The 19,662-nt window shown below is 36.8% G+C and overlaps 1 protein-coding gene across 4 annotated transcripts in view; it reads left to right on the top strand.

Moving 5' to 3' along the window:
* Positions 1 to 2,144: 2,144 nt before the first annotated feature.
* The window catches only part of csnk1a1 (casein kinase 1, alpha 1), a 47,981-nt gene continuing 30,463 nt past the window's right edge, over positions 2,145 to 19,662 (top strand). Inside the window, exons 1-4 of one of the 4 annotated variants that reach the window (XM_066648584.1) lie at positions 2,145 to 3,040; positions 3,365 to 3,471; positions 10,361 to 10,487; positions 13,105 to 13,203. In XM_066648584.1, the coding sequence (XP_066504681.1) occupies positions 2,918 to 3,040; positions 3,365 to 3,471; positions 10,361 to 10,487; positions 13,105 to 13,203 (456 nt within the window). In that variant the 5' untranslated portion in view covers positions 2,145 to 2,917. The remainder of the gene's footprint in view (positions 3,041 to 3,364; positions 3,472 to 10,360; positions 10,488 to 13,104; positions 13,204 to 19,662) is intronic. The other 3 variants (XM_066648585.1, XM_066648583.1, XM_066648586.1) reach the window with 3 other exon arrangements.

Genomic DNA, 19,662 nt, shown 5'->3' with positions numbered 1-19,662 from the left:
TCAAAAATAAGATCCTGATCAACATCTTTTGAGATAATATGGAATAAAATGATAGATAACATTAGTATTGCAGTATGTTTTATTACAATTGCATTTAGTCTAAGGATTTGAGGAGTACCGACCTTGTTTTTTATTTTAATGCACTTGGACATTGAGTTATATTACTGAATAAAATCTAAACTTAAAAACATAGTTTTTGTTGTGTATAGATTAGTACAAGGAGATATATTAAGTTTTCAAAGTTTAGAAAAATATATCAGTTTTTGACCTTCGATTGTAATATTCTAACATCCTTTTAAAGTATAAGTCAAATAGCTTTTAAATGTTGTGTGCTAGAATGTTTTTACAATGTTGAATACAAGAAAACACAAGTTACGTTTTATATTAGAACTGATAAAAATACTTTGTTTAACATACAATACAATTGTTTAACATTGTCAGTTTACCGTAATCACACCTGTTGACTGTAAAAAAAATAAAATAAAATTTAAAAGTTGGGAATTTCTATGCCATTTACTCAAATACTATACAGTAACAGCATTTCATATTACATTCGTTCATAGTATCGTAAACACTGAACTGATATCTGTTGGTAGTATGGACTACTTATTAGAAATTACTATTTTATAGTGATGTGTCTGTCGCGAACGAACCGGTTCAAAGAGCCGGCTCTTGTAAGTGAACGATGAGAGCCGGTTCTCGTCTAAGACCGAGCCATTTTTTTCTAAGGCTTGTCATTCAACCAATCAGAGAACAACAAGCAAGTTCCAACCCTCCAACCCTCCGAGCTGAGACACTGGGTTTTCCTGAATGCCAATCTGCCTTCCAAAACATAGTTGAAGAAAATGTTAAATCAGTTAAATGTTTGTTGACAGTTGTGGTTGTTTTAATCACTACCGTTGAATGCTGCTGTTTTGCACTTTGCAGAGTATTTGTTTATTTTATTTCCCAGAAATGGATGATTATTTAATTTAATAAGCTATTTTGTAATACCTACCTTTCGGGTTCCATTGGCTGTATTTCAGAGTTTACAAGTGATTTTTTATTAAGGTGTTTAAATAAAAACCCAGTTATTTATACAATTGAATGTGTGAGTGCAATCAGTGAGTTATTACAAGACAGCCATAAAACAATTGGCCATTGCAACACCATTTATTATTTTTAATATTGAACAATAATATTTTGTCCATATCGTCATGTAAAATGTAGGTAATATTGTTCTGTACCAGTGGAAATAAGTGGTAAAACAAAGAGCCATTTAGGAGCCGAAAGAGCCGGCTCTTCATAAAGAGCCGAGCCAAAAGAGCCGGCTCCCCAAAAAGAGCCGAAATTCCCATCACTACTATTTTATGAAGCAGCAAACTTGACTCATCATTAAAATAATTTACAAATTTTGCATGACATTTACTCAAAAACTATACATTAATATAACGTATTTCTTAGGTACAAATGGTAAACACTGAACTGACATTTGTTGTTTGTATCGGCTACTTACTTGAATAGCCATTTTATAAACTTGTTCAATAAATAAAAACAATGAACAACTATGGGGACTGTGAATGTCATTTACTCCAAACCAATACAGTAATATCACTTAATATTTCATATGTACATAGTATGGTATTCACTGAACAGTTATTTGTTGGAGTTAAGAAGTCCGAACATTTGATAAACCGCTTAAATGTGGTTAATTTAACATAAATGGCTTTCTTTCTGGACTTAACGAAACAGGGTTAGTTTAACCCTGTTTCTCAAAATGCGGCTGGCTCCTGATCTGTTGCCATTTGTAAAATAAGCTCTCGGTACGTGCTTAATGCCAGTGCTGAAGTCTTTCATCTACAGAACCCTACTGCAAAACTATAAACAGACGCGAAAATCCTTTAAAAATCCCGCGCCTCTGCATTTATTACTTCCGTGGTTAAATACGTCGAGGCAAAATGATGTTTTGATTTAAAAAAAAAAGGCCGTTGTCATTTTTTTTTGTTGTTGTTTTGTTTTAACATCCTGCCGCAAGTAGTTAAATTGAATACAAACCAATCTTCCTTGATACACGGAAAACGTTTGGCCGTTCCATACACGGACCGACCCCGCACCCGGTAAGAAACATCAATAGCAAAACGGTCGGTGCATGCGCTCATTTTATGGGATTTGACTGTACGCATCGCTGATGAATGAGAGCCAATAAGGACAGTCCAAACGAAAAAGAAACTGTTCCGTATTCGGTGTGTTCGTTCCCGTGACATCACAGAGAGCCTCTCCCCTGTCGGCAGCAGTGGGGTATCGCTCTCAGAAAAGGAATTTAGTTAATCACCTCGAGACGAAAGGCACAACGACAAAATGGCGGAGTGAGTGGGTTGCGCTTTGGGAAGAAAGTGGCGACTCGTTTTATTTCCTCAATATCGCGGTGGATACGGATTATTCGTTTATGTATGTTACGATTGTAAGAAGATAATCTCCATCAAAGGATTATTTCGCCCCTATATTCGAGGTGGTTTAGAGAAGGCGTCGAATACAGGGCTGGACGAGGACTGTGTCCTTCCTGTTAGCGGCTAAGCTGGCTATCGGGCTGATGGTGTGCTTGTAGCTAGCGTTACTTAAAAAATAGAAGCTAGTCCCGTGAATTTAGGGTATAAGCACAGTTACTGGAACACGCCGTGGGATAAAGATTACTCACACTTACAACTGATGACATTGAATGTCAATATTTTGATTTTGCGACTAATTGTACAGGAAACCAACAGGTTTTTTTTAGCTGGCTAGCGTTGGTTTAACTGTACAGAATAGAATCGAACAATAGGAAAATATACGCATGTTCTTAAGTTAACACAGTAACGTCATCAGGCTAAAGAGTCAAATTCCTGTGACAATACTAATCGTTAATTTACTCAGATTGGTCTTTACTGAGTGACTCGAAGACATGGCTAGTAGCAGTGGTTCTAAAGCCGAGTTTATAGTCGGTGGGAAATACAAGCTGGTCAGAAAAATCGGTTCTGGATCATTTGGTGACATTTACTTGGCAATCAACATCACAAACGGAGAGGTAGGTTTGAAATGCGTTTTAGTACTTAGAGTAACTTGTCTTAATGTATCTTGTACGTAAATAGAGTATAGGCCTAAGCTCTCTTAGAAGAAGCACTGGTCGTAGCAACAACGGCCGACATTTCTGTTGCGGTCGTACTTCTCATTGCTGTTAGCCTGCTATTCGATTTTCTACATTTTCACGCATTGAAAAAACTCAGTTGTCTCACTTTGAGTTTAATAATTATCCAACTCGGTCCTTCTGTGCTGTCGAACAATGGTCTGACAGTCGTTAATGTTTCTGGGGTTCTTAACTGGTATCATTTCTTTGGTGATTTGTGTTTAGGAGGTCGCTGTGAAGCTGGAGTCACAAAAAGCCAGGCACCCACAACTACTCTATGAAAGCAAGCTGTATAAAATTCTTCAAGGGGGAGTTGGGATTCCGCACATCAGGTAAGCGGATGGTGTTTCTTTCAACACCAAATATGAAAGAAATATATTTAGGTGACAAGTTAACTGCATATAATGCGTTCGAGTTGCAAATGGCCGCTCCTCTTTTGTTGTTTGTTCAACATGTCCTCCTCTTAGTTAGAAAATGGCGGCTGAATGATATGAAAAACAAGTTTCCGGATATAGTCGGAACGTTTGTCGAAGTGAATTATAAACGTCTGTACAACGATTACTTCGATATACATCGCAGAGTTTACGTTTACAAAACGTAATAAATCAACACTTGTTCAGCGTTCATAGGTGGCCAGGTGTCGACTTGACTAAATGTCGTAATTCCGGTAAAGTATTTTCTTTTAAAGCACGCAGTGTTGAAAGTTGCATGTAAATAATTTGCATTCGTTTTTAATATTGATATTGTTAATTTGTGACCACTATTAGCTGTGTAATTGGAAATTAGATAATTTTTAAAATTACAAAAGTATTTAAATGCATTGTAAACTTATGAGCTTTTTGCCTGTAATTTTTTTAGGGTAAATCTTGTAATCAGCATATTTTGCTGTACATTTTACTGAATATCTGCTATGATGAACTAGTAGTATTGAAATGAAATTCTGTTCAGGATGTGATTAATCTTATGATTTAATGTTAGTGATATGAACAACAATTTTTCCGTATTTGTCAATCTGGATATTTATCACAATATAAACCTTTGTAACAGCGTTTAAAGTACATTCTTGAAGAATGTAGGTGGAATTCATAATGTTCATTACTACACAATATTTAAGTGTTAATTATCACAACATAATATACATACAAATAATATAGAAATGACTGAAGTCCACAAGGAATGATTTCTCGGAATGATGTAAATCATTTTTATTGTCTTCCCCAGATAATAAACTCTTCAAACATATAATTATTTTACCATAAAATTTAATGTTATGTGCCTGGGTTTGATCCCCAGGACTGGCGGGAACATCCATGGCTGAAGTGCCCTTGAGCAAGGCACTGAATCCCTGTATGCTTCCTGGGAGCCGGGGATGGCTACCTGTCGCTCCGGGTGTGTTCACAGCCCCTTCTGCACTAGTGTGTCTGTATGTGTTCATTGCCACAGATGGATTAAATGCAGAATAACATAGTTTGATTTATGTTGTACAATGACACATAATTGCGCATTATCTTATCTGTAGTAATGGTAATATGCCTAGGGCATTACCACCACAAACATTTAAAGTCATAGAGTAACAAGATAAAACACTATGAAATAAAAAGTTCTGAACTGTAAACGTATTGCACCTTTTGCACTCAATCCATTATAAGTCTTGTAACAGTAGCGGAAACTAGGCTGTTTCTTGCAATAAATACCTGGAATGTGTGTTGATAGTGTGCTGCATGATGAGGCTGCTTCTGTTGGCGGTGTGAAGTAGGCAGTAGGGTTTTATTTGGGACAGAGTGTAACAGAAAAGAAAGAAATACAGAGCTGGACTTTTTCCTGACTGCTCATCAAAGCCAGTTTTTGTCAGAGGTGAACATACAGGTCCCACAAGTTCTTCCACCTCTTTGTAAATTCCGTGACGTCCAACCCAGTTTGTGACAGAGAGCGTAGTGTTGGGCAAAATCAAGTCTTGATTTATTTCACAGTAAGTTTGTTTGATAGAGCTAATAAGCTTTTTTTTTTCTTCTCCTCCCTCCTCTTCCTTACAATTTGCACTTAGCAGATTATTAAATTACTCTTATGTACAGACAGTGCACCAATTCTTAGACAGGAATAGAAATGGTTTAATTATCCCACATGATGCACTTTTTGAGTGCAAAATCTTGTATGGCCTACCCTGTGCACTACAGGAGGAAAACACTTGAGATTTAGCTTTTGTGCTTTGGCCAGGTGCAGAGTGATGCAAACACACCTTCCCATTTCTGATTTGTTGGATGTTTTTACATATAAATTTTTTTTTTTTTTTTTTTTTTTTTTTGAAAAATGCTGGCTGTAATTGTGGGCCTGTTGTTAAAAATCTCTCATATAAATTTAGCAGGCCTGGATTTGGAGCTAAGGAGACGAATTTTAAATGAATTATGCTTTACCTTGAAAGTTGTAATGCAGATGTACGTCTCTAATATTTGTTTAGCATTTTCATATTGAATTCTACTGGTTTAATTAAACCGCCATCGAAAAAAAAATCTTCCTGTATAAACATTTTAATTACCTTCACTTTTAGAACATTGAAAATTCAATGCATAGGGTTTTATTTCTGTTGTATACAGCCACTGTGCTGCTGAAATGAGACAAATCTTGATAAAACACTTCCTTGAGTGTGCAAAATGGAGTTTATTGCTGTAATTATTTTGAGGCTTATTTGCAGTTGGTTTTTGGTCAGTGATTCGTGGCTCTTTCACAATGTATGCAAGATGCAGCACAGTGATTTTTAATTGTGCTGCAGATGTAAGGTGTATTTATGGTGACATATAGTCACAAATGTTAACTTTCTCAGCAAACATTGCATCATAACATTGCAGCTTCCCCCCAACCCCACACTCTGCTGTGGAATAGAATTAGTGGGGGAATAAATCATATCAGGTGTATTTTTGTGGAATATTGTCGAATTTGGTATGTGACACTCATGAATTAACATAAAATAATATTCTCATATTCACGTTTTGGATCTTTTTAACCTTTTTGGATCATCACTTCCTAGAAATGATTTGATTGCCTTATTCACCAATGTTTCTAAGAATGATCTTTTCTTCTAAAAATGATGCATGTTTTATGATAAATGCACTCTAGAGTGGCATTTTGTATTTAAAAAAAATGTATTTATTTAGTTATTGAGTACAATGGCACATTGATTTAGGTATCTGGAGCGTCTTCCAGCCCACAAACTGTGAAATAAAACAACCCAGTTAGTGTTTGTAGGCTTCCTAAGTCTGTAAATTAGTTGCTATGGTACTTTACTGCATCCTTGGTAGATAGAAGTGCATCCCAATAAACTAGTTTATCATGAAATATTTCATTAATTCAATTCATGATGAAACGTATAGATTCATTACAAACAGTGATGTATTTCAAACGTTTTTCCTTTAAAGTTGATTATGCTTGCTGCCAATGAAAACCCAAAAGTCACTATCTCAGAAAATGAGAATATTATATAAGACCAATATTTAAAAAAAATTTTAATAAAAATGCTGTCCTACTGAAAAGTATGTACAGTATATGCACTCAAGACTCTTTTTGATGACTTGGGTATAAATTAAATATTCCTGCTGCTCCATCAGAATTTAAATAATTTCTTGAAACAGCAGTTACAAAAGCAGAGGGCTTTTATTTTGTCGTGAGTTATGCAGGAAGTGGAAAAATGATGCCTACTGTGCGCTTCTAGCTCTGCACACCTGACAAGCAAGTGAGAGAGGGAGAAATAGAGAGGAGGAAAAAGGTAGAATAAACTAGCTAACATAGGTTTTACAGTTGAACATTAAGAATGCTGCTTTCAGTCACTGCTGCTATTAAAAAAATAAAAATAAATAAATTCTAGAGGTAACTTTGCTCTTGACAATACTCTATAGATTCTCTTATGGCCAATCAAGCACAGTGATACTTGTGCACCTTTTTCTACTACACTTTTTCCTATTCAACTTTCAATCAACATGCTTGGGTACAGCAGGAGGATGTCAATAACTGCCTTCTGGACATCTCAAGTCAGCAGTCTTCTCTATGATTGTGTAGCCTACTGAACCAGGCTAAGGGATCATTTTAAAGGCTTAGGAAACCTTTGCAGGTGGTGTTGATTATTCTTATTTTCTCAGATAATGTCTTTTGGGTTTTTTCATTGACTGTAAGCCATAATTATCAACGTTAAAAGAAATAAATCAAAATAGGTCACTTAGTTTGTAATGGGTCTATAGAATGAGTTTTACTTTTTGAACTGAATTACTGAAAAGGAATAAAACATTGACATTCTAAATTGAGATTCCCAGCCCCTTGGAAACTTATTTTGAATTTATTTATTTATTTGGTTATTTTGTATAATTCTAAACGTGCGTGTTTTGTGTTTTTAATTCAGCATATAAATATGATAAATCTCACCTCAAAAATAACTTTTTACTCTGTGGGACGAATGCGGTTGTCATTTAACACATGATAAACAAAATGACATAGGCAAGTAGAATTGGAGTTATAGCCATTAATATGTTAATACAATTGTACAATCCAGATATCTTCTAGAGCAGTGGTTCTCAAACTGCCCTGTAAAAAACTTGAGGCCAATATTCCCTATTTCATTTCGACACGGATCATGGTGATTTTTAGAAGGGCAATAGGGATTGCTGGGACTGTTAAAGTTTACCATTCACTTGGTCATTTCATGGCTGCAAGACACTAGGTTTGTAGACTTGGCAGCTGTGGGTTTGCACTGTAAAATGCAGAGGGTGGCTAGAGGGTGGGATAACAGGAGCGCCACTCTGGAGTGGGCACTTCTCAAAGAGAATATACTGCTTCTGCAGTGATATAAGATGCAGCAATATTTTAGCTTTGACTGTTTCCTTAGTCATAAAATGTCCAGGTTGTGTGATCATAGATTAAGTACAGTAAATAGTTAATTGATGATGTAGATAAATACTGCACCATTAGGAAAAACTTAAGTTGAAAATTATGCAATATAATTAATTTAAGTCAAAATAATTGCACCACAGGGCAAGTATGATTGGGATGCATAATCACTCACAGCACTGCAATGAAACAGGGTGTACATGGATCCTTAACTCAAATTTGTTTATCTAAAAGTCATTAATTTGTCTTAACTTAAATCATCTACTTAAATATGCCATGGGAACAGAAGGCACAAGGGTTGAGGTTTTCAAGGGGTCAGAGTTGAGAGCTGAATTGGAACACATCTGCGCTGCTGCACTGAGCAGCTCAGTGTTTTATTAGAGCCTCGAGCAGTGGTGAACGTTGTTGAGGTAATATTTGTCATAGGCTCTTCATGTTTGGAGAATGTTTGTGTCTTTGCCTTTTTGTTTTCTACTATATATTTAATAAACAAAGTCATCTTGTCTGTCCCTATAATGACAATACGCGGACACATCTCACTGTTACTGACTTTCTGACAAGCAATTTACATCTACAGATTTTTCTTTAACTTCACATGAAAAACTGACAATCTCCAGATTATTAAAGCCAGAATAACGGAGCAAGGTGTTGCTCAAAATAAATGAGTCTGTGAATTTGTTACAGCACCGTTTTCAGTCAGACCCTTATAGAAATGTAAGTCAGTAATAAATATCTAGTTCCCAGCAATGACCTGTATCTTTATCAAGTATAGATTACCTGGTTGATAAAACGTTAAGGTGCTAGGTTTTAGAAATGTTCAAAAACTCAAATGTTAAAATGTTAACTTGTTGCTTTCTGGTAAACGACTTGCTTTAATGTCTTCTCAACATGATGCTTCAATTGGTATGAACAGAAAATAACAGGCTTTCCATGATTATATACACATACACTGACATCAACTGACAAACTATTTTTATAGTTTATTTGTTAATATTGTAAACAAAGACATTGATATAAAGCCCCAAAGCGTCTTCAGCCCTTCCAATGACAATTTGGGCTTTCCTTTTTTTTTTTTTTGAAATGCCAGAAACACCTCTGAGACATTGGCTAATGGCAGTCTGGTAAAACTACGCGTGCCTAGTTTCTCTTTGCTCTTGTTTGTACAAGTTAGCTTACTGATTTAATGGCAGACTAAAGTAAGTGGAACCCACGGCATTATTTATGGCTCCGACTGGCACTGTTTTCAGCTATATTCACCTCTTCTTTTTAGCCAGCGGAGACGGTACTGTAAGCACAGGGAAGTATACATTTAACAAACACAGTTTGGGTGCTGCCGTGTCTGATTCACTTGTACTAGTGCAACACAAACTAACACCACTTCAGTCAGTCTCAGTGTATCAGCAGGTATGGAGAAATGTACTCAGGGATACCAGTGCTTTAACTTAATGTTTCCTTAATCATTATGTCACATACTGGTAATTTAATATCCTACAGTAAATCTTTTACAGAATGCCCCTTTAACCTATTATTGAAAAGTTAGCACATTTTGTCTTCATAGACTTATTAGCCATTGATGACATCAGGGAATTGGTCAATGAAGCCCCTGTGACATTTTCTTATGCATCAATGACCTTGGATTAACAAATGTGTTATTATTCTGCTATACTATTTGCGTTAATAGAAGAAACATGTCATGATTTGTATTAATGGTTTGTCGTTTCTGGGTAGTAACAAAAACAGCTGTTTGTGGGATATTTTTATTTCAGTAATTTTTTTGGGGGTGGGTATGTCTGAAATCTGTTGTTAACCTCAGTTCTGTAGTTCTGGGCAGTTTGTTTGCCTCGTAGAAATTGTGGGGCCCTAGGTAGAAGTTAAATTGTTTTTTTTTTTGTTTTTTTTTTAAATTGGAAGCTTGTGGCTCGTACAACATGCATCATTACGATTTGTCAAAATGTTAAGTCTGTAGTGGCACAAATTATTGAAAAATAATTTGTGTTTAATAATCAAATGGACAATTCAATATATCCGACAGCTCTCCCTTCTCATCTAATTGTCTTTAAAACAAAAGGCAATCACAACTCAGATTCTAAGAATTTAGCAATATTGGGTGTTAAGCTCATTGACCTGTGCCATGTGTCAGTCAGTCATGCTGGTACATTTTCCCAGTTGTTGCCTGTCGTTTGAGGAATTCATCTGTGATCACAGTTTTAATTCCATGAAAAGCAACTACACGGTGCCCTGATTAAAACAGCTTTTAAAAGTCTTTATGCAATTTTAATTGATTTGTCAAAAATGTGCTGGATTTCTCGGTCTCTGTAAAACAGTTCAATATTTTGTCTTTTTTGTTAACAGGTGGTATGGCCAAGAAAAGGATTATAATGTCCTAGTGATGGATCTTCTGGGGCCAAGTCTAGAGGATCTCTTTAACTTCTGCTCCCGCAGATTCACAATGAAAACAGTTCTTATGCTTGCAGATCAGGTAAGACTGCCCTTACAAGGAAATTTGTGTGTGGGGTAAAAACCAAGCATAAATGGCTAAAAAGCTAATATTGTGCTTGTTTGTGACTGTGGTGCACTCAATTTAGCTGTATCTCATTATTTACCAGAACGGGGACTCAGCCCATGTTCTGAAAAAGATACATTTATTGAAGTAGAAGTTTATTGTGGTGCTGCTCTTTGATTCTTGCAGTGTTTTTACCAAACAAACAGACATTTCATTATAACCCCATTGAACTAGTGGAAAACTTAATTGTGCATATCGTCAGTCTTATCCATGCAGTCATGTTTAACATGCAGTAAATTATTCACGTTTTGGTGAAAGTTAGATTTACTGCAGTTGAATCCCTAGCAATTCAGTCAAGTAATCAATAGTACATGCTGTAGTAGCAGCACTGTCTATGACTGAAGGAATCAGATTTGTACCAAGAAGAAATTTAACAAAATTTTAAATATCAAACAATTAATGAGACAAACTCATTGAAGCAAAAGTCCTCTCAAACAAAGCTTATAACTTGAAATCAAATTGTGTGATCTCACTGTCGCATTTACACCATCTAAAAAAATACTGGAGCCTACTCATGAATGCACAAAGAGTTCTCCCTCTTTGGGTTTGGCTCTCAAAGATCTGAGCTCAGTCGTTCAAGTGGGGTTCAGAGAGATAAAGCTCTCTGAGCAGTTCTTTGACAAAAACTATCTATTTCCTTGTAGGCCTTCTGCTATGTTCACCTAATTTGTTATTCCTCCATGATCTAGATTCTAAGTCCTTACAATTATCTTGCAGTCTCTATCGAAGTTTGTCAGCCTGTTAACGTTGGCTTGCCGCTCTGACACTGTATTTCTGAAAAACACCTTTCTCTAACTCTGCCAGATGATTACCTTGCAAATGATGATTTCCAAACAGAAATAATGTTTGTTCGCATTTTATTTGAATTTTTGGCTTTCAAGTTTGTCACCAGAACATCAGTTTTGGAGCAAATGTCTTGAGTGTTCATGGCATCCTAAGTTGTTTCAGGGTTGGTGGCTAGCTCGGCTTGGGGCTTCTGATTTCTAGTTTGAGCAGTAGATCTTTTTCCCCTCTGAATTTATATTTTATTAAGTGTTATAGCTAACTGGGAGCAACAGAAGACTACTATAAACTAGGGATTCAATGAAATTAAAATGTTTGCCCAAGATTGAACAAAATGAAAATTTTGGCCAATTGTAGAATATGGGAAACGTTTTTTGCAGTGTTTAATTATTGTCCATTTAGCACTGCATACATTCAATCAGCCAAATGTATTTTTCTCTTGGTTTTTAAAGGAAAAAATGACTAAACTGCTGTTTAAATATATTTATTGAACACAACATTGTAACATCCCAGCAGACAAAAGCACAATGTGACTTAAAATAAATGAGGGAAAAAATTTGCCCCAATAGTAAAAATGAAATATAACTTAGTAAAACAAAAAAAATACTGTATGACCATATTATGTAACGTAAGTAGATGAGTATAAAATGTAATATACGTCTCTGAATACCAATAACAAAAAAGTCGTGAGTAACTGAGAAGCTGTGTGCCTCACTATAATGCTTGTAAATATGACGTGTTTTATTCTTTCTGCAATTAGGTTAGTCTCAAATGCTTAAAAGTGAAAAAAGCTGGGAAACTTCATGTTCTGGTGTGATTCACTGCTGACAAATAAATTAAAGTGGGTATTACACTGGAGCAGTTGCAACCAGTCCTGAAGCTAAGGAGTAAATAAAAACTCTGGTTCCTGCCTATGGACCGGTAACGAGAAAATGGTAGCAACGTCATTAAAAATGTCATTATTCTTTAAAAGTTCTTTTCAGTCGTTATCGAAAAGTTTTGTTCCAGATTCTGTATATCCCTACTATAAGCGATGTTGTTAAAAAAAAAAAAAAAACGTTAGACATTGTAGAAAATAGTGTCAATACCACCTGGAGCTACACAGAAACTAACTAACAACAGAAAAGTCCTCACTATCACCTTTGTTTGCACTGATAAAGGTGAGGACACAACTCTCTTAGGGGGTTCTTTCTGGGCATTCTCCCCATTGAGCAATGATTTTGAGTGACTGGTCAGTGCTCCAGAGAAAATGCATGCGCTGGCATTACTGAATGTCTGGCATTGAGCTGTCACTCAAAACTCAATGAAAACATCTGGATGCAAAGCCAAGTTCAAGTTATAAGTTGTGTTAAGATGAATTTGCTTCAGTGAACCTGTAATGGATAAGACTTCAAGCTGCAATTTTTGTTTGGGATATTAACCTTTTTTTTTTTTTTTTTTAATCTGATGACTTTCACGGTGAAGAATAAAAGCTAAAATCTGTATAGATTATTCAGTTCTATAAGTTTCAGTTTATGGCAGAAGCATGAAACTATTGGATCTTAACCTTAGCCTAACTGAAACTTCAATAATCTAAATATCAAATTAGTAGTGCTTGCTCTGCCTTACAGGTGTACAGAGCACAGTGATTAGATGTCTACTTGATTTTTGAATGTGTTTAGCTCTATCTAAAATTTGCACAGCCAATTCACCCGAAATTCTGTGCCCTCTCTTAATCAGTGTTTCTTTGTATCTGCCCTACCCCCTTCAGATGATAAGCAGAATTGAGTATGTGCACACGAAAAACTTCATCCACAGAGATATCAAACCAGACAACTTTTTAATGGGTATTGGCCGTCATTGTAATAAGGTAAGGTCTTAATACAGCTTTTTATGTATGTTTTTATTTGTTTTGTTTTAATTTTAAATGGTTTTTCTTTTTTTATGCTGCTATTTCATACTTTTAAGGTCTTTGGAGAGTTAGAGTATACGTAAGAATATAAGTTTGTTTGTATTTACCACAAGAAACGTGCCTGCTTAATGCTCAGTTTGTTCGAATGCTTCAAGTAGAACAAGATAAGCTGTTTGGCAGTATTTTGTCTGGGTCAAGCTCCTAATTAAGCTCTGTATATAAACTGTACATGAAGTTGCCTGACTTTGTCTCTTCATTTATTGTTTGTAAGTAATTGTTTTTGAGCCCTTGCAGACAGGCAACATTTGGCAAAGTCAAAGCATGATGTGCGTCAAACATTGACCTGCCACTATAAATTCAGCTGGCCATTTAAGATTTTCAGATTAGTGAAAATCAAAATAGTTTACTTTCAATTTGTAAAGCAAAAGTGTTTTCATCGTTTTTACATAGCTCGCTGCAGTAAATTTACCATTGTTTGTGAATGCCAGTCCTAAAACTTTCATTTTATTGTGTGTTTCATTTTTATTTTCTTGTCCAAACATATTAAATGATAAAGATAATGCGCCAACTAAGCTTTTTGAGTGAAAATGGCACACGTTCATGTTAACTGTCCTGTGCTATTACGCCCTGTGGTAGTAATGTTTAACTATTAAAAAAAACATTGTTTATATTCTCTAGATTGTATTGAGTATTGTACTCTTCCAAAACAAAACTGGTGCATTACTGGTAAAATGCAGTAATTTCAAAACCCATTTTCATAAAAGTAGGGACATTGTGTATCTACACTTGTTCATTTTATCAACTCCACTGACCATACAGGAGCCCTTTTTAGGCATTCAATTAGACTGTAATTAACCTGTTTCTCTGCGTACTTTATACACATTTCACCCTGCTGTTTAGTGGTTAATACTACTACAGAAGATAGTTTGGGCAGTGGATCATTCTCAGCACTGCAGTGACAATGGCATGGTGATGTTAGTGTGTTGCACAGGTACGAGTGTATTAGACACAGTAGGGCTGCTATATATATTATCCTTATATATAGATAGGTGCTGGTCATAAAATTAGAATATCATGAAATTATTTCCATAATTCCATTCAAAAAATTAAACTTGTATGTTATACTCATTCATTACATACAGACTGATCTTTATTTCATGATTTATAACGGATAACTAATGAAAACCCCAAATTCGGTAACTCCTAAAATTAGAATATTGTGAAAAGTTTCAATGTCACCTGGTGCCACATTCTAATCAGTTAATTAACTGAAAACACCTGCAAAGGCCTTTCAATGGTCTCTCAGTCTAGTTCTGAAGGCTACACAATCACAGGGAAGACTGCTGTCTTGACATTTGTCCAAAATATGACCATTGACACCTTACAAAGCAGGGCAAGACACACAAGGAATGTCCAAGCACATTAATAGAGAGGCGAAGGGAAGGAAAAGATGTGGTACAAAAAAATGTACAAGTAATAGGGATAACTGCACCCTGGAGAGGGTTGTGAAACAAAACCCATTCAAAAATGTGTGGGGGGATTCACAAAGACTGGACTGCAGCTGGTGTCAGTGTTTCAAGAATCACCATGCTCAGACGTATGCAAGACATGGGATTCAGCTGTCACATTCCTTGTGTCCACTCTTGAACAAGAGACGGCGTCAGAAGCGTCTCGATTGGGCGAAAGACTGGACTGTTTCTGAGTGGTCCAAAGTAATGTTCTCTGATGAAAGTAAATTTTGCATTTCCTTTGGATATCAATCTCCCAGAGTCTGGAGGAAAAGAGGAGAGGCACAGAGTCCGCGTTGCTTGAGGTCCTGTGTAAAGTTTCCACCATCAGTGATGGTTTGGGGTACCATGTCATCTGCTGGTGTTGGTCCACTGTGTTTTCAGAGGTCCCAGGTCAATGCAGCTGTCTACAAGGACATTTAGAGCACTTCATGCTTCCTGCTGCTGACCAGCTTTATGGAGATGCAGATTTCATTATCCAACAGGACTTGGCACCTGCACACAGTGCCAAAGCTACCAGTACCTGGTTTAAGGACCATAGTATCCTTGTTCTTAATTGGCCACCAAACTCACCTGACCTTAACCCCATAGAAAATCTATGGGGTATTGTGAAGAGGAAGATGCTATACGCCAGACCCAACAATGCAGAAGAGCTGAAGGCCACTATCAGAGCAACCTGGGCTGTCATAACACCTGAGCAGTGCCACAGACAGACTTCATGTCACACTGCAGTCAAGTCAAGAGAGATTTATTGTCAATTCTGCATATGTACAGGACATATAAAGGATTGAAATTACATTCCTCTCCTCTCCAAGATGCAGTAACATTTAACAAAATGTAGACTAAATTCAACTAAGCTAAGTATATAATTATATGAAAGTGAACAAACAGAAGACCAGTTCAGGACAACAGAAGACCAGTTCAGGACATACGATACCAGCAGCTCACTGATAGACATACATGAGGCAATGGGACACTGACTGAAGACAATAACCTGATTTGTAGGTAGGATAACGGATGTATAAGGCAGTGTAAACAATAGTGCAAAATAATCATAAAAGAAGAAGGTAGGATACTGGATGTACAAGGCAGAGTAGGCAATAGTGCAAGATAATCGTATAACAACTAAATAAAGTGAACAAGTGCATACCTATTGAAAAAGTCACAGTTGGGTCTGATGAGGAGCTTAAGTGGCAGTACCAATATAAACAGACCCGGTGTCAACAGTAGTGCAAATACAGGGATATGAAACCTGGAGGCTGGTTAAAGGGAGTGCTTGCCTGATTTTCAAAGTCACAGTTGGGTATTGGTAGTAATTGATGAGGTTGCTGAGTAGTGTGTGTGTGGGAGGGGGGCAGAGCAGGGAGAGAGTTCGGCATTCTCACAGCCTGATGGATGGAGCTATCCCTCAGTCTGCTGGTCCTAGCCCTGAGACTGTGCGGTCTCCACCTTGATGACAGGAGGCTTAAGAAGCTGTGTAGCGGGTGGGTGGTATCACCTGCCAAGCAGAGGGCTTTTAGTAGGAGATGCCCTGAAGGCAGGGGAGAGAGGTACCAATAATCTTCTCAGCAGTTCTCACAATATGCTGGAGGGTTCTGCGGCAGGATTCTGTGCAGGCCCCGTACCACGCAGTGAAACGGCTAGTCAGGATACTCTCGATGGCCCCCTTGTAGAAAGTGATCATAATGGGGGTGGGAGCTCTTGCTCTTCTTAGCTTGTGGAGAAAGTAAAGCCGTTGGTGAGACTTCTTGGCCAGTGATTCTGTGTTGATGGTCCAGGAGAGGTCCTCTGTGACGTGCACACACAGGAACTTGGTGCTGCTCACCCTCTCCACAGCAGCCCCATTGATGGATAGAGGGGCATGTTGTGTGCGAGTTCTCCTGAAGTCCACAACAATCTCCTTGGTCTTCAGTGTTTAGAGAGAGATTGCTGTGTTTGCACCAAGAGGCCAGCCATCTCACCTCGCTCCTGTAGTGTGACTCATAGTTGTTGCTGATGAGGCCTACCACAGTCGTGTCGTCCGCAAACTTGATGAAGTGGTTGGTGTGTGATGGATTGCTGCAGTAATTCAAGCAAAAGGAGCCCCAACTAAGTATTAAGTGCTTTACATGCTCGTACTTTTCAGTTGGCCAGCATTTCTAAAAATCCTATTTTTGTATTGATCTCAAGTAATATTCTAATTTTCTGAGAAACTGAATTTGGGGCTTTCATCAGTTATAATCATCAAATTAAAATGAATGAGTGTAATATACAAGTTTCACTTTTTGAATGGAATTATTGAAATAAAACATATATAAAGTACAATTATTTATCATGCCTTTAATTTAGACATCTTGATGTTCATGCTTTCTGCTGCTGGTTGCAGTAACATATTCTCTATATGCATCTTAGCTTCAGGCACCGAGTGAAGGCTTCTTACTAGAACTTTCCCTTAATTTGAGGTATTTTGTTGCTGTTTGCCAAGGTTGCATTCCAGTTTAAACAGGGCAACAATGACATTCCCATATCAACAGAACTTTCGATTACACATTAGAAGGTTTTTCTCTCCACCCTAAATGGAGCAGAAATCAACGTCTCAGGTAAATCATCAAAAGTTAAATGCTGCACTGTTTGAAGTGGAGTGGAAAGCTCCTCCATGATGTAGTTTGAGAGAAGTGAGGAAAAAATTGCTCTTCTGCTGCCAAGCTAGAGGTCTGAGGTTGTCTGAGCTCTGTGAGAATTGGGCTGGGAGTTGTCTGGCTCCACCTGTTGTCTCTACACTGCAGACTAGTATCAATTTGATAACATGGCAGGTTTTAGCTTAATTTATGTAGAATGGAAGGAAATTAAGGCACATTGTTCATGTTTTGAGCTCAGTGCAAGCAGAGCCCTTCCTCACAGGCTGTAAATAAACAATGTCATGTCAAAATGTATGTCGGGAATCTTGTTTAATCATTTCTGGTTATCTAGTATTGGCTGTTTGGTGGTTTGGCTATTCATGCTGAATTTGCATTTGGTCAGCTTTGCCAGTTAAAAACTGCAATGACATTTAGTATGGAGCACAGAATGGTGGCCTCTGTGTAAGTATCAGGTGTTTTTTAATAGTTCACTGATGGCTAAATTAGCTTGTTGGATAAAACTCCACACACACCAGTTTTTTCTCATTTTATTCACCAGGAATTAGTGTGCCGCACTTTATTTCCACTCTTGGCCGGGGTAGTGCATGTTATAATGATTGCCCAGCTTGCAAGCTAATAAGTCCTTAACTGAGAATATTTATAAAATGTGAGACTGCAAGATGACGGCACAGTTTCAGTAACATTTTCTAAAAATGATATACATTTACAATCATACAACTTAGAATTATTCATTAAAGCAAATTAATTTGTTCCAAGCCATTGCAAAACATTTTTTTCTTCTCTGTGTCTTTTGCCACAGTTGGTTCTAACCTGTGTTTGATTCACACAGATGGCATGGTATGGACCTAGTAGTTTGACTTTGATCATAAACCAGTTTTCCCTTTCTAAAGTGTCCAAAAATGCAAAAATAAAATCTCATTGTTAAGGAGTTTTCACAGACTATGAATATACGAATGACCCATTTTCAACAAAATTTGTATAGAACCAAGTGGGTTTTTTTTTTATTTATTCATTTGGAGCAAAAACGTGAATGAGATCTGTTGGTATAGAGTCAACCGAGATCTGAGGGAAATTGGTTGGACAAGTCTGGTTTTCGGCTTGTTTTTGGGGAAACAGATATGTACCTCTGGGTGTCAAAGATGAAAAGAACTATCCAGACTGTTACTGCTGATGTGGATGCCTGTATTGGTATTTTGGGAAGATGGTGCCTTTTAAAAAGCAGTGTTTTGAAATTAGTGTTTGCACCCGAGTTGCATTAGAGACAGGCTTTAAAAGCAGAACTTTTTCTGCATGTAACCAGGACAACATTACAGGTTTAGTGCAGGCCAAAATGATCAAAACTTGAAAGATATTGGAGCAGAAAGCAGGCGGCTTTTGAGGAAGAAAGGTGAGACACTGGTGGTTTGAGACACATTCATTTGCTGCAGTCAAGTCTTTTTCCATAGTAACTCGATGTTTATTTCAGCAAGACAAGGCCAGGCTTTATTCTACATGAGATAATTGTGCCTTCTTAGACAATAGTGTGTTCTTAACTGTTGTGCTTGCAGTCCAGATGTTCCTATTGAAACTGTATATTGAACCATGAAGAGGAAAAACAAAGTACACTGAGTCAGTCTTTTAAACAGCAAGAATAGGCCAAAATTTCACTTGCTACACTGCAACAGTTAGTATCTTCAATTCCTGAATGATTAAAATATGATTAAGAGAGTTGATCTGACAGTTATTAGACATGCTCCTTTTCCAGGATTTTTTTTTGTATGTTTATCATTGAAAACAAATTTTTCTTTTTGTTCTTTTTTTTCATTTATCTATTTGTCAGTTAAACATTCTTAAAGTTTATTAAAACATTGCAAATTTCAGTTTTTATTGCATGTTTAGTGAGCACCAACTTTTCTGCAAATGGGGTTTGTATATTTGAGGTTTGAGTGGGTTTTAAAATTTGTATTTATTTTTCTCTTCGCTTTCTTTCTCATAGAACAGACTTTGGTTAATATGTTGCTCTCTAGTGTTTCCTAAAGCATGGACACGAGTGGAGGGTCAACACGATGGAATATGTATCTTTGTTCGGTATATTTATAGCTGAATATCTTTAGTATATTTTAGCTGAATGCCGATATACGATATATGTTGTGAAAAAATGTTTTATGAACATTTTATAAACAGAGCATTCAGTTTTGTTATCTCAACCTTATCTCTCAATATTCAAATAAGTCTAATGACATGTATTTTTAAGACAAAGGTTTTCATTGGATGTCTTAACTTTTCCCCATAATTGTACAAATTATAGAAAG

This window comes from Hoplias malabaricus, chromosome 17, assembly GCF_029633855.1.
Source record: "Hoplias malabaricus isolate fHopMal1 chromosome 17, fHopMal1.hap1, whole genome shotgun sequence".
NCBI classification, from domain to species: Eukaryota; Metazoa; Chordata; class Actinopteri; order Characiformes; family Erythrinidae; genus Hoplias; species Hoplias malabaricus.
The sequence above is the reverse complement of the archived record's forward strand: the minus strand, read 5'-3'. Positions and strand labels throughout refer to the sequence as shown.